This window comes from Pholis gunnellus, assembly GCF_910591455.1.
Source record: "Pholis gunnellus genome assembly, chromosome: 14".
NCBI classification, from domain to species: Eukaryota; Metazoa; Chordata; class Actinopteri; order Perciformes; family Pholidae; genus Pholis; species Pholis gunnellus.
The window spans coordinates 11,346,902-11,368,563 of NC_136541.1; the positions used below are offsets into that span (position 1 = coordinate 11,346,902).

Sequence of the window (21,662 nt, forward strand, 5' to 3'; positions counted from 1 at the left end):
GAGGAGGAGGAGGAGGCCACAGTAAATATTCTCCACGCTTCATTTTCAAAGTCTCACACTTATTTATAATAATCCCTGTGGGACACCTGACCTTCCTCCATCTTCAGTAATCAGGGCAACCTGAATTAGTTCTACAGCTAGTTGTGATGCACAACACTGAATCTATTAATCTAAACATTTTAGAAACAGCTGGTTTTTATGGCTTGTAGTTCCCTAATCCAAGTTGACATGCAGGAGTCATGAGGTTTCATATGACCCAACCTCTTCCAGGAGGCTGAGCCAGTCTGTTGTCATCATGATTAGACATTAAACATCACCTTTCCTGCTCTCTGTTGCAGCCTTTTAGTGCCTTATCAATGATTTACTGATTAACTTTCCCCTACCTCATAAAACCCACATTCTTTCATTTATTCTGTGTACTGACCGTCAGACAAGAAGACAAACGTGAGCTCACATTCTACATTGAAGTGTTTTTTTACATTATGATGGTGAATTGAACTGAGGGAACTCATTTCCATACTAAGAATAGAAACAGGAATTCCCCATAACAGATACAAACTATAACGAATTCAATGTACTTGATTTATATTAATGATAGACTGTGACGATTACACGTTAAAATGTTGTTCATTATATTAAGCTACATAAGACCATTACATGTGCTGGCCAGTTTCCTCCATGTTTCCTGAATCTACTACCAAGCTCTTCTGTATTTACAGTGGCACATGGGTGGTGCACTGTTGCAACACCTTGTAAATCCTGTTGGCTGCAGAAGGACTTTTTCATTTCCTCCTTGCCACTGCTATATTTACTAAATGACGAGGCTGAGGAACACCAACAATGCAATGAAAATTGGCATTTTACCCCTTACAAAGAGAGTATGTTATAAATAAGATATATATCATTTATTAAGAACACCTTCTTTTTTAAGTTACAAAAAAGTACTCTGCTATTGTTTAGTTTCGTGTGTCTGCTTGTTAATCTTTCACTAAATATTGATGCTAGTTTAACAAACATCAAATAACTTCTGTTGCCATATCATAAGTAAGCGTTGGGAGATACTATCCTGTTGAGTGGTCATGTTATATAAAACAATCCTCTTAAATGATTGGCTGTACGGCCCTGATGTCACACTGAGAAGTGTTATGTTGACTCCACACGACAGTTGTTAAGACCCTTCATTTATTTTATAACCCTTAGTTTTACAGTTTATTAAAAAATTAAGAGCATTTACCCATTCATTTAGATATTCCCAAATTTTCCCTCACACATATACTTCAGACAGTTGGACAAAAGTGTAAAGCTCTGACAGCTAACATGTCTAACTTACACACAAGCATAATATCCCGTACTTTACAACAAGCCTTGTGTGCGACAATTATGATACTCCAAGAAGTGAAAACACAATGAAAGGGAAGTGAACCACAGTGTCACGGCACCACATGACGTACAGGTCACAGTGTCAAACTATAGCTGATAATAAATACTCTTTAGTGACCCTAAAAACAAATCAAATATCTGAGTAGAGATGCTGACACCTTGATTTGTAAGGAAATAAAGCTTTACACACTGTATGTTTTTTCAGTGAAATTTGTGTTGTTTTGCGTTAGTGCACCTGAGTCTATAACCTGGAGAGACAGAGGCTGTTATCTGCTCTAACAGCTCCTCTTTTCAAGCCTCTTTTTCTCCGCTGTCACCAAGCGATGTCTTTGCATGCCGTAGCCATGGGCACCGCATCAAGGGCCAGATAAGAGGGGGCCACACAATAACCTCCTGTTAGAAGCTCCATGGTGGGCTAGTCATCAAACGTATCCCTGTGTTCAACAGCCGTTTCACAATATGCACATAATTAGTGCATCTACTCCACTGCAAGGATGTTTGAAAGGCAGGTCACATTCAGCCATGCAAATGATCAAAAACAGTTTAAACGGATGAAATAAATCGTGTAAAATGCTGGTGCTGATATTGGTTATAGCAGTTCTGTGTCCCCTTTGAGTAATTCCCCAAATTCATTAGCATGAGGGTGTACAACATGTTGAAAGGCTTCACATATTGGTTCAGCGGTGGATTGATGGTGCATGCATCATCTGCTGTGTGCGGTGTTCATCAAAGGTGTGTTGGTTATAAGCTCTAACACGCCCAACAGATGGAAGCAACAGATATCAAAGTATCTAGAGTATAGTAGAGTATTAAAGTGTTTCAATTCCCTTTGGAGTAAAATTGCATTTAATTTGTACATGAAAATAAAAACTTAAATCAGTTGAGAATGTTTTACCACTGAAGTGTACTTCTGTTGTGTCATTGACATGGCATTAAATGAAATAAAAAGCAATATTTGACATTTTGGGAAATGCTGATTCACTTTCTTGCTGAGAATTAGATGAGAAGTTTGATTCACTCTTAAACATGAGAGTGGTATAAATCCTCTTATCTAACTCTCAGCAAGAAAGCAAATAAGTGAATGAACCAAAATGTCTTATATTTAAAGATACAAATATACTCTTGCCCTCTTTACCAGTGAATGAGTACACAATATAGACTATGGCAAACAATGAAACATGTTTTGTAAAGCCTTCAACCTCCTGCAATATTGATTTTGACCAAAAATAAATTCCCCCGAGAAGATTCCCTCTCAAACTGATTGCCTCTAGATTGAAAGAAATGTGAGTTAAACGAGCTGCGGTTTGCTGTGCTGGAGGATTTTACTGGGAAATTATAGCTGTTGTCTCTGATGACGACAATGTGAGGAGGGTTGAGTGCGGTTGTCTCAGTGTGAGGTTGATTGGATGCCAGGTCCAGACTTGTGTTGACGAGGCAGGGACACGGTGGAGCCAGCAGGAGGTGTTCAGAGGGGAGCTGGTCGATCCCTGTCCCTCACAGCAGGACATGACAGCAGCACTACACACACACACACGCACAAACACACACACACACACACACACACACACACACACACACACACACACACACACACATATATAGAGTACCACCACCACCTAATTTTTATTATATTCTACTGAACAACCAAAATGCTCAGTATCATATAAAATACAAAAGAAATTACATGTAAATAATCAAATAGCCTACATTTGTATACTTACATACATATACAAATACTTGATTGCAGGTCATGGTTTGGGTTTGGCGGGGACTAGCTCACTAGGCTAAGCGGTTGTCTGGTAACCGGAAAGTTGACAGTTCGATCCTTAGTTGAGACGTGTTCTTAGTCGAAGTGTCCTTGAGCGAGACACTGAACTCCTAGCTCTCCCCGGGCGCCTGTAGTGGGCAGCACACTGCTGGGACAAAAGCAAAGAATAATTTCCCCCTTAACGGGATCAATATAGTATATATTTAAAAAAAAAAAAAATTATAACATTTTTTTTTTTCAGTATTATTCAACTTTATTTCAGACTCATGAGTCCATATAATAAAACAAAAACACAAACACAACAACAATATATAAAATACTATACAATACGAGGACACCAAGACACAGATGTAGTCATTGCAGTTAAAAAAAAAAAAAAAAAAAAAGTCACTTGTTAAAAAACATACAGACATTTGTGCCAATGTTTCCAGAAACAAGTATTGCTTCAAGATACAAACGATCTTTTATTATATCGTTTGTATTTTATTTTTAACACTATAGTAGCAGGTGTAGTACCCTTACAGTCAACTCGTATTGGTCTAGCTTTGCTCTGTGCCTTTAAGAATTATCCCGCGCTGGTTTACGAACACGGAAATCGACCGGAAAAGGCAGTAATATTTCGCGCCAAATTGAAACAACGGAATAGTAACTCTGAGCACCAGTAGGGACGAGCTGCAGACACACAAACCAACCGGCACCGCTTTTTAACGTTTCAGTCGCTATCTCTCGGACAAGGTATACCATTTTGTTCAATACAAGACTTTCACACAGGAAGTTAACATTTATAAAGCTATACGGGCCCAACTGATTTATCGGTTTGGTTAAAGTGTGGTTTAAAAGTTGTTTTCTGTCTGTCCAGTTGATCAAACATGGAGGAGGCCAACAAGCTAATCGGCTCGGGCAAGAAGCACCTGGTGATGGGAAAGGTGGTGGAGGCGGTGAGCGCCCTGCAAGAGGCCTGCGGCATGCTGTGAGTTTAACTAGGAGACTATAGAAAGAAGCTTCAAACACATGAAGATAGCAAGTCAGACAGCTGACGGGCTTTAAACTAACAACACTAAGAAGAAAAGGTCTTTTTAAACGATTCTGACAATGATTAATGTGAGAAAAAAAATTATATCAAGCCCCAATTTTAATTTCTATATATATTAACTTTTACTCTTACAATTATAGTTTAGTTACAGCCTGCTTTGTGTTTTTTTTAATGGAAGTTAAAGGTGTATTACTCAATTGATAGAAACTTCGTGCAGCTGTTTTGCATATGCAATAATCAGTGTTTACCAGGTGCGCTTTCATACTGATTATAATCTGACATTACCGCTTAATTTGTCTCTTTTCAGGGCTAAAAAGTATGGAGACACCGCAGACGAGTGTGGAGAGGCTTTCTTCTGGTGTGGTAAAGCGCTGCTGGATTTGGCACGGTAAAGTCTTCAGTCTTGGCTGTACTGGTCATTCTGCATTTTTAAGGAATTTGTGAGAATGTAGACCTAACTTGACGCTGTTGTTGTAGGATGGAGAACTCAGTCCTTGGTAATGCTCTGGAAGGAGTACCAGAGGAGGATGAAGAAAAACCCCAAGACTCAAACGTTGACAGCACAGAAAACATTGATGGTGAGGGAGTTATTTTAAACGTAATGAGAAGCTTTTCTACTTGGGCTTGTTATTGTGCTGTTTGAGCAACTGTTTTTTTATCAGGGAAGCTCCTCCTAACTGTCCCCTCCCAACTTCAACAGAGAAGACCAGAGATGAGCTGAGGGTGCAGGTGTATGACGCCATGGCAGAGAAGAAGAACGAAGACGTCGAAGGAAAGCCGAAGGGCGACGCGGAGAAAAAAACCGAAGACATCGACGGGAAGAAGGGCGACGCGGAGAAGAAGAAGGGTGACGCGGAGAAGAAGAAGGGTGACACGGAGAAGGCTCACGCTGGTGAAGAGCAACAAAACACTCCAAAGAAAGAGAAAGATGAGGCAAAAAACAGCAAATGTGATAAAGATGAAGACACGGAAGCCCAGAACAAATCGGGTGATAAGGAAGAGGAAACTGAAGGTGACTTTTCTCTTCAACGACAGACCTTGATTGCAAATGGCTTTCTGATGGTTGTAATGATACGTTGCCCAGTTTATCTAAACGCGTGTTATTGACGTTTCAGATGGCGAGGAGGAAGATGACGATGATGCAGAAATGGAGGCTGAAGAGCAAGGCGAAGAAGACGGTGCTGCTGAAAAGGTACTTGACCACACGTCAAAACCACTCTGCTCTGCCATTTCTTTTCTTTTTTTTAAGTGCGGGATCTTAAATCTATGATCGTGTGTTCAGGACAGTGACGAGGAAGAGGAGGTGGGGAACCTGCAGCTCGCCTGGGAGATGTTGGAAGTCGCTAAAGTCATCTACAAAAGGTAACGGAGACACCAGCTGTGTACTGAGCCACGATGGAGACGATGTGAATGTTATGGACTCTAAGCTACAGCCTCCATGTTGACTTACGTTTCGTTTTTCTTTAACAAGGAAAGAGAGCAAAGAGGATCAACTCATGGCAGCTCAGGCTCACTTGAAACTGGGTGAAGTTTCTTCTGAATCAGGTACTAACAGATCCCCCAATGAATCACATTATTTTCAGACTGTAGAGTAACTTTTAACAAAACTGACGTGCCTTTTTTAAATTGTCCTTGTTGAGAAGTGTCTTGAGTCGCTGCCTGTCTTCCAGGGAATTACACTCAGGCGTTGGAGGATTTCCGGGAGTGTCTGAAGCTGCAGGTGAAGCACCTGGACTCGGACAGCCGCCTGCTGGCCGAGACGCACTACCAGCTCGGTCTGACCTACACCTTAGACGTCCAGTACAGCCGGGCCATCGAGGAGCTCAAGAGCTCCATCTCCGTCATCAAGAGCAGGCTGGGTAAGCGGGTCTCGGCCGCCATGTTTTCAGCCGATTGTGACCACTGCCTCGGCCTGCGCGCCAACGTTTGTGCGCTAACGTTCCCCGCTTTTGTCCGGCAGACAAACTGCAGGAGCTGCTCGACAAGGCTGAGGGTGCGGATGCTCTGCCAGAGGAGAGGAAGGAAATGGAGGAGCTGAAGGCTCTGCTGCCGGAGATCCAGGAGAAGGTGGAGGACGCCACCGAGGGCCTGAAGATGACGAGCACAGCTGCTGAGGAGGATGGGATGGGTGCACTGGTAGGTTAGGGATTTAAAGGGGCGTGGTTTGTCATGTCACGATGTCGGTATTTCAGAATACTAGATCCACGTATGATGTACTCTACTATGAACTCTAGACTTATTGCAGGTGTGAATTAACAGGATCAATTGTATACAAGCTTGAGTGTGACTTGATTTAATGTTCCTCTCAGGACGGAGTCTCCACTTCCTCTGCGTTCCCCGCCTCCACTGTGCAGAACGGTGACGCCTCATCCAGCTCAAAGGTAAGTCTCACACTCTGAAGCATCTGTAGTAAAGAAATGAGGATGGGCCTCTGTGCGTTTATGAGAATAATAGATATATTTGGTGTCTCCTACAGAGGAATATGTGGTTTGGGTTAAACATTTTCACTCTGGCTAAGTCGTGACGCGTCTTGGATTTTGTCCTCCACACAGTCGACCGTCGTAGTCGGCTCTACCAACGGACACGCCTCCAAAGCTGCAGTCTCAGACATCTCCCACCTGGTCAGGAAGAAGGTGAGGGAGCTAGATGTTGTTGTTTTAACGGGATCTAAAAATGAATTGCATGTCAGATTTTGTCTTATTTGCATGAACGTGTCTGTGTTTCAGAGGAAACCAGAGAGTCCGGTGAAGGAGGGCCTGGTGAAGAAGGTGAAGCAGGATGACGGACAGACTAACGATGTTCACAAAGCCAACGGAGACACTAACGGACACGCTGACAGTATAAAAGTCAAGAGGTGAGAGACGCCAACTCCTCCAGAATAGTTTAATGTTGCTTCAACCATTTATAGCTCAAAGTGAAAGAAAGCCGATCTCTAATGACTCCAGAGCTTTAATGTTCGTTTGTTTTCTGCTGTTTGAGTCTAACTTCAACTCATTTTCTCTTCCAGTCAGTGAAGATCGACTTTTTTTTTTGTGCCTCCGCCCATGAAGAGATTCTCCAGCATGACGAGCTCTTACTGGCGCTCCACTTGTTTGCTGCTGTAGATATGTGTGACTTTTTCTATGCCTGTTGTGATGTCGGTGTTAACATATGTAACCTTTAAATTCAATAAAGAATATTCTTTGATAAACCTTGTTTGATCGAGTTGCTTTCTGTATAATTAAGCTGCCCAAAACTATCGACCTGTTTTCTGATGAACAATGTGGCTACAAATGAATGGAGATGGTTTCAACCTGGGAAATACGTTTTATCATCCGGTGTTCAAAATGTTGCTTCTAACTATAAAGTATTAATGAGACTATGGTGGCTCTGGTCTGAGGCCCAATCCCAACATCTCCTAAAGCTTTAAACTCTCAGGGGCTAACTGACTTTGCCTGGTGAATGGTTGTGTGGAAGGCTGGAAGTGGTAGAAATACAAATGAGACATCGCTCATGAACAATTGTGGCCAATTTATGTTTTCATCCCTTTTTATTTGAACATCTTCCAGCATCCTGCCTCACAAGATGGGAGGTATTCAAATCTATTTACTCATTTTTTGTCAAAACGGCTTCAATATAGAAATGGTTAAATAAAACAGGTTTAATAGTTTAACCTTTTTTTTTTTAAGTCTTCACAGTTCCACTGGTCCAATAGCACTGACTTAAACCAGTGGAAGCATGGAGACTTAAGAAAAAAAGGTAAACGGACGAGGGCACATGTGTTGGAACATAAAAGCAAAGATTACATTAGATTTATTCAAACATTTCATCATTGAAGCTGTTTCCACAAAAACAAGTAAATAATCTGAAGTTACCATCTTGTGAGGAAAGAGCCAGGAAGATGTTCAAATCTGAGTAAAAAGTATAAAATACCCACAATTGTACATATTTTCTGATGTCATAGTAACGTGACATGTTGCAGCAAAGTGCTGTCCCGTTCCTATTTACACCATTTCAAGCCCTCGCAGCCTCACTCAACCACTTTCCAGGTGATGTCAGTAAGTCCCTGAGGGTTCAGGGTTTAAGGCTTTAGGGGGGGACATTGAGAGCCCCCCAAACACTCGACTGGACAGCCCTGAACCCTCAGTGTGTGAAGATTGGGACTGGGCCCATGTCTGTCTCAGTGACCCAGCAGGACCATAAACAGATCCTTGGAACCAATTGACAGCTGTGCCTTTCCTGCAACGACCAGACAAACTGTCTGTGAAGACGTATCTAACTTTTGCCTGAAATATATTTGCTGCTGAACTTTGAGACACAGACACACTGAAGCTTCACAGCAGACAGAGATAATAATGCTCTTGTCCAAATGTTACAACCCTGTATTGTGAGACACCTTCATGGAATTAATCCATCGGACGCGTTATTAGTAATCTGTGCTTTTCCTGCTGTGACGAGTTAAGTGTCTGCTGTGAAAAACCTCTTTAAACTCAAATGAAATGATAAAGTTACACAAGTATAAAACTGTCAAATGTATGTTTCCGTAGCTGCAGCTTTACTGAGCATTTTAGTGAACACTCATTATCTCACCACAAAGCAGTGCGGCATCAATAATACACCACAGTAGCCAGATTCATATTGAAACATATCAGCTTGTCAGGAACCAATTTTTATTAATATCATTAATAATGTGTCATCAGCATCATCAATGAAATGAGTTAGTCTGTTTAAAGCAGAATCAAGTGTGCATTCATTGCCCTTCTTTTCTTGATGAACACGTCAGTTCCACAAAGCGAGGAAGAAAAAAGGAAGAAGGGGAGGAGGAGGAGGAGGAGGAGGGGAGTCGAAGAGGACCGGGACTGCAGTGAAGGAGGAATCGCAGGGAAAACAACGTCTGGCGGAGCAGGAATCTCCCCCTTCACTGGGATATGATTGGTTTTTCCCTTGTGCAAGAATGACAACAAAAAAAAAACAAAAAAATCAAAACAAAAGAAATTCAAAATGGTGCTCTAAAAACAAAAGATGAGAGGAAGAGGGGGGATTTGCTTGCTGGGATGTTTTGTTGGCATTTGTGTTGTTTGATGTTTTTCTTTTGTTCCGTAAAGCCACGTTAGGATTTGATGCAGTCGTCGTCGTCGTCGGAGGTCTGGCTGCTGCTACTGGTTTCCGACTCGGAGCCCTCCTCGACGCGCGCCTCGGCCACACTCCTCCAGGGGGTGAAGTGGAGGGTCACACCTCGCGCCCTTGGGAGAGCCCCGTTCCTCTGCATGCCGTTCCTCTTCAGCTGGTCAAAGGACACATGAGGAGTGAGGACCGAAAACAAGACACAACGAGGCATTCCAGGAACACAAAGTCCTTCCGTCTGAGCTCACCTGTTCAGTTTTAGTCTGGAACTCTCTCAGCTCGTCCTCGGTCAGAGGCAGGAAGTTGTCATCATTTTCTGGGTACTCCTGCCAGCCCATGGCCTTCAGCAACCTTCAAAAGCAATGCAAGTTTCTGCTTAGTGGATTGTTGTGAGAGAAGGTGCGTGCGTGCGTGCGTGCGTGCGTAGAAGCCGGTCAGCGGTGACCTACCTGTGCTCTGCCTCCAGGGAACTGGACAGGTGTTCAGTGTCGGAGTCACTGAGGGAGTAGGACAGACCATTCTCGTGGCAGACTTCCTCGCTGTAGGCTTTGGGCTCTGGGGTGCTGCTTTCACCCTGACAAAATGCACACAACACACTAAACATTTACCTCCTCCAACTGCAACACAGTCAAAAGTGCCGCAACCCGATACAACAACACGTCTTGTTCTTTTGCAATATTTAGCACTAGAATGTCATGTACCAACTGTCCTTGTTGTGTCTCATCTAACATGACACAAGCATTTCCTCCTCTCTGCAACTACTGTGCGAGTTTAATAAAGTTAAGTCAAAGTGGCGCCTACTTCTCCCGATGTTCCTGGGCTGCTGCTCGTCACCAGCTCTCCGGTGCCCTCGTCCTTCAGAGCTCGCAGGAACTCGCTCTTGCGGTCCGGACCGCGCCGCATTAGCTTCAGCCTTGACGGGGCGATGTCTATGGGAGGAGTCGTGCTGGAAGGGTGCTGTAGGAGAGACGGCGCCGCAGGAAGAGAAGCCATTGAAAGAGGTTAATAAAATATTCCTTTTTGCTCAACTGGGACACCAATTTATCAACTATGAAATCCATTTGGGATTAGGAGGCAGAGCCAAATACATGTTCTTATAATTGTTTTTTTTAAACCAGATGTGTCATTCTTTTGTAATGTTTATGTACCGAGGTCACTCGCATAGATACTGGTATTGAAAATGTGACGTTTTTCTATATTAAAGCACTTTTTAAATAGAGAGTTCAGATTTATCTAACTGCTTGCAGGTGTTGTGCATTCGAATCGTTGACAGATTCACTCCCCTCTCACAGTGAACATTTTACTACTCTTGACAGCACGTGCACTGCTGCAGAGGAAAACCTTCATGTGCACGTGCGAGTAAGCATCTCAGTCGCAAACCACACCGACACATAATTACTACGTTTCCATAAAACCTGTGATTTACTCAAACAGTCACGAATGCAGCCATAAGAGCTGAGAGCTGAACACTGCCACACTTAAACTGTACGGGTTTGCTTGCTGTGCAGTTTCACGTGTAAGCAGGGTGTCTGAGTAAACTGCTGCATCATGTTGGGGTTGGAAATTCCCTTAAAGCTTGTTGTAATGACAGACTCATCCGTCCCGTTTCCTACCTCTTTCGGGGTGTTGTGCTGCGGTGCACTGACGGGGGTGCTGGATTTGACTGCAGAGACGGGGCTGGTGAAGACGGAATCTCGGCCCGGCATGTGAAGGCCGGACTTCGTGATCTCTCTACCACCGGATTTCCACTGGGTGCTCTGGAAAAAAAAGAGACAGCTTCCATCACAGCACGGCAACTACATAACTGGCATTAAAATACACGCAAAGCTCGTTATTTTAATGCAGATGTGCGTCATGCGTTTGTTGAAATGATTCCTACCTTGGTGGGGGCCAGGGCAGGCTTTGGGACCAGGTTCTTGTAGATGCTGGAGCCTGAAATGGGAACTTTGCTGCCATTGGTGGGCAAGGCGCCAGCAGTGGCAAACCCAGCAGAGAAGGCCGTGCTGGAGTCCTCCTTGGAAACCTTCTTGATAACCAGCATTTTGGACACCATCTGTTTGCCACTCGGGGGGTTTTCTGGAACATAAATCAGCGAGGAAGTGTTACAACGCTGAGGACGAGAAACTGATGAGCAGAGCTTGAACATTTGAACGGTCTCTGGGCTCGTACCCCACACTCCAGCACGGGGAGCCACTGCTCGCATCGGAGTCCCAGGCTTTCCAGTTGTTTCAGGGTTGAGGGAAGGCTAAAAACGAAAAAACGCCTGCATTAAATACCGTAGCATTCAAAATGTTGTATATTCAAGTTAAGTCAACATCCAAAAGTCTGAGCATGTTGTTGCTCACAGGATTGAGCCTGATGGATCAGTGAAGGGAAACCTCTTGTGATGTAATAAACTAAAGTGTTTCTAACAATAGTTTTGATAATCTAAGGATCTATGTTAAGGTCAGCTACTCACAAAGTCCTCTTCCACAAACTTCAGCTTGTCGTCCTTGCCGTCTTTGCGTTCCTCGTTGGGGAACTTGTCTTGGTACGAGGGGCCCTTGCGGGGATGAAAGTTGCCGTTGCGCTGCCGGTGCCCCGCCTGCCTGTCCCTGTCGACTCCTACCCGCTTGGGGTGGCGTCCCTGGTGGTGGTGGTGGCCGTCCTGGGCACCCCGCGGCGCTCCGTGCCAGCTGGGTGTTTCCTTCCAACAGGAGCCCCCCGCCAGCCCGCCGTGCCCTCCTTTGGCCACCCCCGAGTCCACCGAGTCATGCCTCAGAAGCAGAGAGGGCTGCTGCCATCCGTCACCTTGAGAGAGAGCAGATATACAGCGTGTATAAGAGTAACGTCGGCATGATGGAGTAAGCGCTGAATACCAGGGATGTATTCACAGACACAGCTTCCTGAAATAACATCTGAACAGACGCAACAAACTTAACCGAAGGACCAAGAGCATCTACAGCAAAGGTAAAGTGAAGTGAGGGGCCCCTGAGACTGCAGGACAAATGGAAGAAGAACCTGTTTAACAGGAAGCTTAATTGACTACTGCTTGGACACACGATCGACCTTTGCCACCGAGCCTGAAAGCATCCTGGTTGTACAACTGATCACAACAAAACCATTCATCCAAAACCATGACGCCGCACAAACCGAGACCAAACATAAATAGATGGAAACATGAGATTTCACCAAACCACAGAGCAGCTTGTTGGATCTTCAGCATCGAGCAGCAGGACGAGATGAGAAAGAATAGACTGGCATCTTAAAAACATCACCAGGATTCTTATGCCCACACATCAGCAGAGCAACGACGTCTACGTGCAGCGTACGGACACAGATATGAAACCAAATAATGTCCATAATGTAGAGAGAAAGGTTGTTTTGAATCAGTGTCTACAGGAGGAGACATGAGTCATGTAAAAAGGAAGATTCAACAAGGGAAAGGACTCCAACGCCACCTGTCTGCTGCTTGCAACACTGCTGTCATGTCTTCTGAGTAGGAGACCTCAATCATGTCCTCTTCAAGTAGAAGTCATCTATATAACTTCCAGCAGAATTATTCTATCATTACTTGGCAAAACTGATTTAATGTTTGAAACGTAACCGGCATTATTTCCATCCTGAAAGCTCAATAAGGTAGAGACCATTCAATGAGTCTCCACATTCAATCCGTTCATTCGTCACAAAAACAATTAACCCACAACTATGACCAGCTTTGACAAACAAAGTGTTCAACTTTAGTATCCGTCTTTATAATCAACCAGCTCAGGTGGTGGTTTGAGAAATGTTCCAGCCGGATGCTGAAAAGGTGCAAACCCGTCTGCCTCTCTCCCTCCGTGCTTGTGAGAACTGCAGCTAAAGTTACACTGAAATAACCTGTTTTTCTCTGGTTCGATGAAGCAACAAGAGAAACACGGCTCCAGCGATTTCTCCACATACGATCAAACACAGCTTTCTGATCTCTGGTTAGTTCAACCACTGAATGATCTGCGTGGGGGATGGAGCGGGTTAGCACCCATGATGAAACGTGTATCTAGTTCACAACTACGATTCAGTCGCGCTAGCTAAAAACGTTACTGCTGTAGCAGAAGTGCAGAAGTCGTTCTTCTTCTGGTGTTTTTGGCAGTTACCGAACAGCTCCAGGTGCAAAACAACCACCACCACCTCAACAGGTGGAGACAGGCCCTGATTTGCATGTAATGGGGAAAAACCAAGACGGATTGTCATCAGATTTGTAATCTGGTCAACAGAGACACTACATGTAGACACCACGCACACAGGTGTTTCCACTCATGTGTCTGATTGGACCTCTCAGGTCCCCTCATCTCTGTTGGTTTTGTTGCGCTTGTAGGACGGGACAACTTGCCTGGCTTTCCTTCTTATTAGTCCATATAGTTTGGTGACATTACACATTTCCCAACAAAGCCTTTAACATACGATTATGTTACGCAACACTGTGGTGCAGCAGCACTGCGTCGTAGAGGATTCCGTCATATTGCTCAGGGTTTCTGCAGCAACAGTAACCGGGTTAAAGAGGGTCACCGCTCTGAAGGGTTACCTGCTGGAGCGCGCAGGGAGCCGTTGTTAAAGAAGCCATCGGAGGAGTTGTGGCGGCGGCGGCTCACAGCGTTTCTGCCGTCTCTGTGGTGGTGGGGCTCACCTTGTTTGTCAAGGTTGGCAGCAGGGGACTGGAGGAGGACAGAGAGGGGACATGGTCAGTCAAAGTGGCACCGAGACGGTGGACAATGATTCACACAAAACTACAGAAACAGCCATTATCCTGAAATGATATTTCAGGACTTTTCTCTACATCATCCTCTTGTGAAGAAACATAGACTAGCAGAAGTCCTCTCCATACTTTGAGTTCCTCTCTTTCTACCTCAGAGACCTTAAATACCTCCAAGTGAAACCATCACTGTGAGGCTCTATTCTTAGTGAGCGACACATCATAGGAACTGAAAACAATCTTGGAATGCTTCATCATGAGAGATGTGCCGCTGTGGAAGAGATCCTGAAGTCACTGACACAGCTGTGTTTCATAATATCGTCTGCATATGCTCAGCTCCATCTGAATCATATCCTTGACATAAGCGGAGGTTCAAAGATTAAATTAGACTGCGTCCTTCAGCCTCTCTGCAGGCGTCATCTCATGGATGTTTTTATAACTTCCACAGACAACATACAGAAATACGATGTGAAAAAAAAAACAACAACGGAGGAGAATGAACTCTCGCATGTGCATGCAAGTTAATCTCTGAAGACAAATGACATTGAGATGAAGTCATCCGTCAGCGGGACAGTGACTGTGCACTTGTTTCTCCGTCTTGCCTCTCGGATTCACAGACTGGCCTCATAACTGAGCAACTTCCTGATCTACAGTTTAAAAACACAAATCAATACAATCGTTCACCAACAACATTCACCCATCTGCAATTTCCCTCCAACAATTTTACTCACAAGAGGCAATCTGTAACCAGATCAGTGCAGTCCACACTCTAATCAGTGCTCATCGTATTTGGTTAAATATCCTAAAACATGAGGAAAATAAACTTGGCTCGCTCACAAATGTCACACAGCCGGCCTCCTCGTCTGCTACCAAACATCTGCTGAATGGACAACACATTAAGTAGGTTGAGCCGTCAGTCTCCAATAAATCTCAGTGAGCTCAAACATTTAACGATAATTAAAGAGAGCCTTTGTTTCAATGTGTAACAGTGAGGATGCCTCACCATCTTGATTGCAGTGTTTTTTTTACTGACTCAACTTGCTACAACTGTTAAGACAGCTTCAGTGTTCACCTTAAAAAGTGATGTTAGAGCAGCCAGCTGTGCCAGTCACTTACTATTACTTTATTATTAATAAGGCAAGTCAAATCCTCTGCCAAAAACAATAAAGCGATGGCAACTAAATTGCTATTTAGTCGTATCTGAAAGTATCGGAATGATAGAAAGCTAAATAAGTGATAATGTGGATACGACACAAAGCAGGTTGAGTATTTGTTCTCAGCTGCAGCAATTAAGCAGTTTGAAGAAACTGCATCACTTGACTGCAGCTTTAAGCAGCATATAAACAGTCATGTTAGGATAGCCAGACACCTTAGTACTAGTAATGTAATATACCTCCATCTACAAAACTGAACAGCTAAAGTTAGAGCTTCCAGGCATTCAATTTGTTATCCTTCATTGAATCCCAGCAATTTCATACAATCTGTAATTTATCTGCAAGTCCCTCAAAGTTTGGCTTTTTAGAAAAGCAACTGCAGATTTAGTAAAAAAAAAAAAATTGAATTCTCAACCAGCATGCTGAGTTGTCATTAAAATGGTTTATTTTCTTCCGTCAGTCTTTTTCATGGAGGTACACTGCTTCTAGGTGTCCCTCTGCTGAACTATGTGCCGACTGCACCGCCGCTCCCCGAGGCTCACACGTCGCTGACTTCACACAAACACTCAGGTGTACAGAAATACATCCGGTGTTCGAGCAGTGACACCGACAGGTATCATTTCAAGCGCTGTCTATTTCAATTCTCCATTTTTTCCCTGTGATAAAGTGGCACACACACACACACACACACACACACACACACACACACACACACACACACACACACACACACACACACACACACACACACACACACACCTTGGCAGGCTGGGGCGTGGAGAAGTTAAGCCAGGCAGGGACAAAGTCATGCTGCGCCATTTAGGTCCAGTGTTTCCGGTCAGTGGATCGAGGCATCAAACCTCATGGCCAGGATCTACCAGAAGAAGAGGACAGAAGGAATGACATCTTTACAACTCACACACACACACAGCGAATTCAAGCCCAGAAACATGAATTCAATTCCCTTTTCGCAGCCATCCATCTTTGATTTCATGGAATTTCTTTCAAGTGTTTTTTCTACCAGCAGTTCTTTAGAAACTCAGTGCGTATTAAAAGACTCAGAGGACTATTCTTAGCAGGAAACAAAGCTCGACTTGCTGAAGCTGATAACTGGTTGACAGCCTGGATGGAAAAATACAAGTTATATTCTACAACATGTGTATGCGATAAAAATGTCTTCATGCTTCTTCATTTTCCTTTAACGGTTTCCATACAAGGTGGAATATGAACACCTGCTACCCACAAAATGTTGACAAAAGACTTGTTTAGGACCACACTACAGCAATTAGTCCCACGTCTATTGAGTACATGCATGTGTGCAGCAGCCACAGCAGTCGGGTGAAGCTGTATCGTTACCCCAGAGTCTGTGGCTCTGAAGTCCTCTGCCTCCTCTGTCGGTCCGGCTGGGCTCGGTTCCTCAGGCCCGTTGGCACTGATCACAGAGAGCAGCACACAGACGACCCGCTCTCCACCTCCTCCAGGACAGCACAGCCCCTTTCCCCAGAGGCAGATCCCTCCGTCCAGGATGAAGCACTGAGAGATCGGTCGACAAAGGTTGCAGGAATGATCTGGAATGGCGATCCAGAAAACTGGCCGGGGCGAGAAGTAGATTTTTTTTTGTTGAAGGACCGACTCTCCTACTGGAACCGGATTCCCAAACGGCTCCTGTGGAGGTCACGTCTGTGTGTTGCCGTTTACAGTCCAGGTTGTTTGTTTTTTTCCCCCCCAAGCAAAATTAATCCGTCATTATCTCTTATTGTCTGGAGTAAGACTCAAAACCTGATTGGATTTTATGCTGAATTGGTTTGACAGGTGATGCGTCCCACCGGTGAGGAAGAGCCAGGTTGTGTTATTATTAATATAAGGAAGCAGTCTGTGAAAGTCGGTCGCCCTGGAACAAGGACAGCAGATTTTGTAGCAGTTCCACTCTGACACCAGATGAAAGGAAGCAGACGGGTGTTATCCTGCCACACTGCGTGCCAGTACGTCTTCACGTCGACTCACCTCTAACGAATCATTTTAGGATCGACCGTAACACATGCAGAAAAGAAAAAAAAGTGAGCTAAGAGACAGTCTTTTATTGGCGATGGAGGTCACTGAGAACCACTGCTCACCTCATTAAACTGATGAAAAAGACTGTCCGGGTTTGAAAAAAACAATGCTCCAAAGGTTCAAAGTCACATGACAATGAAGGAAGTAAAACCCGATGTTACATTGCCGTCATTTTTAGTTTGGGTTAGTGAAATAGAGATGCTGCTGGATGATGCATTATAATGCCGATTTTATCTTTATATGTTTTAATATCACATTTGTAAGACGCCCATTTAATGATGTGCTGTTTTCGGATTGAAGCAGATAAAGGGTATAGCTCTGATTTCATAGATATGCAAGCTCCAAAGCTTCACAAAAATATTCCACAAGTCCAACGGTCTCCGTGTCAAATGATGAACAAGAGTTCTTCAGCAAAAGAAAAATCAAAACGTGTTCAAAAGTAAATCCTCAAGATAGCTCAATCCACTTCTTTTTTCTCTCCGTTTTGACAATCCGAGAGAGTCACGCGAGTCTTTCCTTCTTCAATGAGTTTTTTTCGTCAGACATGAAGTTACAGCGGTGCAGTTTTCCGTTGTCTTGCTGAGGGTTCACTGGTATTTGCACAGGAACACACCGGACCTGCAAATAAAGAACAACAGCCTCAGTTAAATAAAGAATATCTCAAAGCTACAGGTTCAGAAATACACAAACACTTACAGTGCCAGTTTATTTGGTACACCTAGCTTACAATGAATACACCAGTGCTGCAAAGAATAAATAAATAAAACACGACCTTCATGAAAACTGTAATGATTCGGCTGTATGCTTATGTTGGAGGTGTGTTAGTTTGTATTGTGATACGTTACTAATATTTAGTTAAGCCATATTGTTATAAAAAGGTGCGACAAATATAGCATAAAACACCTCCAAAATAATGCATGCAACATAATGTAACAGATGAATTGCAGGGCTGTTGTATTAGACAGAGAATTTAAGCTTAAACCTCCATTTATATATCTATACCTGTCAGACATTAAACCCCAAAATAGTTCCCCATTCAAGATGCAACCAATGCCTTAAAATAAACTGCTTTTTGACACTTGAAATACACTTTGAGACGAGAGAGTGAAAATATGACTCCGTGAACTATGAACCATGTTATGCTGAATGTTGAGTCTTTTATAAAAATGCGTCCGCTTTGGTAAATGAATTATTTATAACGGTGTAAAAATAACTTCATCGGTGCTTCTCCCCAGACCGCTGCGCACCCACACAGACCAATGCTGGATGAAAGTGAGGTTTACAATCGCAATAGATATTCAGCCGTACGACATGTTCAACCATTACACAAAACAAGACACCCCAAAAAAATGAAACCCCGCGCGCACAAACTCAGAGCTACCCCGTTAACGTGTGCCCACTGACATAACCGCTCAACATCAATGAGTTTGCCACGGACACGCGCTACAATGTGCAGCACAGACATTTAACATGTATTCAATGTAAAAACACTTCTCAGATGAATGACAGCAAAGCGCTATTCTTGCAAAGTACCCAGTTTGACATTATTCCACCATGTGGTCCGCATGTCCACAAACACTGCAGCAGATCAACCCAACACACAGTAGCGTTACATGCACGTTTCACCAAGCTAGCTACCGTTAGCTGAGCGATGCTATACGATAAACTGCATGGAAATAAATTACCACGCAACACGGTCGCGGTGTTAAACAGTCAACGTTAATCGGTCACTAGTAACGTTAACGTTATCAGATCTGTCCCAACTCTACTGCTGGCTAACTGCTTAGTTAGCTAAGGTTAACGTTAGCATAGCATTTGTTAGCTAATAGATAGCGTTACCCAGCCTATTAAGTAACGCTAGCCAGCGTAAACGGCTAGGTAGTTGAAATTAATGAATACGGTTCGAAGGCTTAGCACCGTAACAACGCACTCAATGTGCTCACGGTGGCTGAAACTGTCTATTTGAGCAGCTGTCACGTACATACAATAGAGGTAAACAGACCTGGCTTCGTTGGAACAACACAGTTTCAAAATGGCTACCTTAGCAGCGACAGCACACATTTATCAGCTTGCTAAGTGCTAGCGAGCTAACTTGCAGTGTTTCATGACGATACCGTGTACCTTCTCCTCAGCAGCATAGCCTCCGATAGAGAGTGGTTCGAGTATAAATATAGAATCTGAATTCATTAACCAGACTTCACCGTTTCGCAACTATACACTTCTTTACGAATAGGCTATTGATGTTTGTTTGGATTTTCGGAGGGCTTACCACTGGCGCTGGCGCTGTGGGACTCGAACAACCTCAATGATGCTACGTTCAAGATCTGTCGCGATTATGCAACTCAACGAGGTTTCGCAGTGTTTTTAAAGTCGAACAGGCTTACGAGTTAGCGTCTGTAAATAATTTCATATTTAAATAAAATAACGTGTCCACATGTGAAATTATGACACGATGTTTTTTAAAATATTTTATAATAATATATATTCTAGAACATGGTGTTGGTAGCGGACATGGGTGATTTTGCCATCTTGAATATAACTTAATACCTCCCCCGCCACCGATAGCCCAACCAGTCGATTCAAGCGTCGGCCTTATTCAGTAGGAGACAGGCATTTAGTCGAGCACCGATAGAATGGTAGCCTGCAAACGACCTTTAGTTTAGCTAGTTAACATTACCTTTGTACCTACTAACTCTATGCAATTGTGCCTGCAGTGGCCGTGGCACACCATTGGATGACAAATAATCAAAGGGTAAGGTTTAGTTAATTGCAACAGCTGTGTTATTGGTTGTTACAGTCGGATAGCTCTGTGTTGCATCAGGTTGAGATTATGCATGCTAGCTGTTAATGGCACCACCGTTAGCCCGCGGTTGTTGTATCATAAATACAACTTCAGTGTGTTTGTGCTTTGCAGAGTGTTTGATTACTAATTAATAACGTCTCTTTTTCAGATTGAGGATGATTAGATTTGCATCTCGAAGACGCATCATTCCTGGGGTGAGAAAGATACTTTGACTGTTGATCACTGCAGCGTGCTCCTTTCTAATTAATACAGAGGTACTATGTGTGCCAGCATTATAACAAGAAGTCATGGTGTGTATTGCCTGGGTCCAAACCTTTGAATCTGCCCACTCATGATGTTTATGCACTTGTATGATTATTATATTCTCAGGTTCCAGTATGGAGATGTCTTCAGCAGACAACCAGAGCACCAAACGTCACAACAAAAGCTCAGCTGCCGTTTCACTCCAGAGCCTCCTCAGGGTCAATGCCATCCAGACTAACTCCCACCAACGGGTTGTTGAGCATCAGGCCTGTGAGCTGGCCGGTCTCGCGTCTATGCCACAGAGATTCACAAGGCACCTCAGAGAGAGGCGACCGCAAAGAGGGTTTCAGTTTGAGGGCCCTCGCCCAGGCTCCCAAACCAGCTCTTTACCTGGGTGTCTCTGGGCTCATCCCTTTCCTGTCTGTCCCTCTCCTGATGGCTGCCACACAGTCCTTCTACCCTGAACTGGCATATGCTCAAGTGGTCTATGGAGCCTCTATCATCTCCTTCCTGGGAGGTGCCCGCTGGGGGTTTGCTCTCCCTGCCGGTAGTCCTGCTCAGCCTGACTGGATGAACTTGGGCAACAGTGTGGTGCCTTCCCTTCTGGCCTGGCTGGCACTGCTCTGCAGGGACAATATTGCAGAGGGAGCCCTGGTAGTTATTATGGGACTGGGTCTCTCTCTGCACTATGACCTGACCCTGCTGCCTGGCTACACTTCCTGGTTCAAAGCCATGCGGACTCTCCTCACTCTGGTCGCCACCTTCTCACTGGTGGCCACCCTGACAATTAAAAACCTCTGCACTGAGAAGAAGATCAAAGAGATTCAGAAGTAATTTAACAGTTTGTACTTTGAGCCATTTGGACTCAATACAAATGTGAAATTAGATGCAGATGTGCAGACAGTCAGGTGGGTTCATACAGTACACCAAAGCACAGCAGACATTTTGTTACCTATAGTACTTTTAATATCTTTTGGGACAAATGTGACATGATTAAGTGTAGCATATCATTTAGAAAATGATTAAGAACGGTTGCAAAATAGGCAGACATTTCCAGCGAGTTTAAAATGTAAAAAGACTTTGAAATGAATGAAGCATTTATCAGAAAACATTTGTAAAATCATTCTTTGCTGTGACACAAAGTAACCTAATTGAAATGTTTGAATATGGCAATTTATAATGTGCAAACTGGGGACAATAAACATTGGACTATTTGTATACCTTTCTATTCCAACTCCAAACTGATACAAGTCAGTAATGTACAGTATAGTTCTGTTATTAATGTTAACGGTTCAATAACATCCTCACCGATGTGTTTCACTTTACAATATACGACTCAAGACGGCAGAATTTTAATTAGTCACATAAAGGAGATACATTTTCACACATCACAACCTTAAAGGTCAAAATGTATCTCA

General features: G+C 43.7%; 3 protein-coding genes across 5 annotated transcripts; 2 read left to right on the top strand and 1 right to left on the bottom strand.

Moving 5' to 3' along the window:
- Nucleotides 1–3,787: 3,787 nt before the first annotated feature.
- LOC306706510 (nuclear autoantigenic sperm protein-like) lies at nucleotides 3,788–7,324 on the top strand. Its single transcript, XM_079173630.1, has 14 exons — nucleotides 3,788–3,883; nucleotides 4,008–4,118; nucleotides 4,489–4,569; nucleotides 4,659–4,759; nucleotides 4,882–5,193; nucleotides 5,297–5,373; nucleotides 5,464–5,543; nucleotides 5,653–5,726; nucleotides 5,852–6,040; nucleotides 6,142–6,317; nucleotides 6,491–6,562; nucleotides 6,734–6,814; nucleotides 6,908–7,035; nucleotides 7,189–7,324. The coding sequence occupies exons 2-14, from the start codon at nucleotides 4,018–4,020 to the stop codon at nucleotides 7,193–7,195; spliced, it is 1,479 nt and encodes a 492-aa protein (XP_079029756.1). The 5' UTR covers nucleotides 3,788–3,883; nucleotides 4,008–4,017; the 3' UTR covers nucleotides 7,196–7,324.
- A 1,474-nt stretch (nucleotides 7,325–8,798) lies between these two features.
- On the bottom strand, nucleotides 8,799–19,492 carry gpbp1l1 (GC-rich promoter binding protein 1-like 1). 2 transcript variants are annotated; one of them, XM_079172527.1, is made up of 12 exons: nucleotides 19,468–19,492; nucleotides 16,503–17,816; nucleotides 15,906–16,020; nucleotides 13,825–13,954; nucleotides 11,743–12,074; nucleotides 11,454–11,529; nucleotides 11,164–11,360; nucleotides 10,898–11,041; nucleotides 10,086–10,241; nucleotides 9,734–9,858; nucleotides 9,533–9,635; nucleotides 8,799–9,444 (listed from the first exon to the last, which is right to left on the bottom strand). In XM_079172527.1, exons 3-12 carry the CDS (start codon nucleotides 15,963–15,965, stop codon nucleotides 9,271–9,273), a joined length of 1,497 nt encoding a protein of 498 aa, XP_079028653.1. In that variant the 5' UTR covers nucleotides 15,966–16,020; nucleotides 16,503–17,816; nucleotides 19,468–19,492; the 3' UTR covers nucleotides 8,799–9,270. The 2 variants fall into 2 exon arrangements, with proteins under 2 accessions (XP_079028653.1, XP_079028652.1); XM_079172526.1 differs by lacking the exon at nucleotides 19,468–19,492 and adding an exon at nucleotides 19,320–19,457.
- A 323-nt stretch (nucleotides 19,493–19,815) lies between these two features.
- LOC306706682 (transmembrane protein 69-like) lies at nucleotides 19,816–21,078 on the top strand (the record flags this gene model as incomplete). Of its 2 annotated transcripts, XM_079173838.1 has the most annotated exons (3): nucleotides 19,816–19,950; nucleotides 20,150–20,195; nucleotides 20,371–21,078. In XM_079173838.1, exons 2-3 carry the CDS (start codon nucleotides 20,157–20,159, stop codon nucleotides 21,076–21,078), a joined length of 747 nt encoding a protein of 248 aa, XP_079029964.1. In that variant the 5' UTR covers nucleotides 19,816–19,950; nucleotides 20,150–20,156. The 2 variants fall into 2 exon arrangements, with proteins under 2 accessions (XP_079029964.1, XP_079029965.1); XM_079173839.1 differs by lacking the exon at nucleotides 19,816–19,950 and having other exon boundaries at nucleotides 20,149–20,255.
- Between the last annotated feature and the right edge of the window lie 584 nt (nucleotides 21,079–21,662).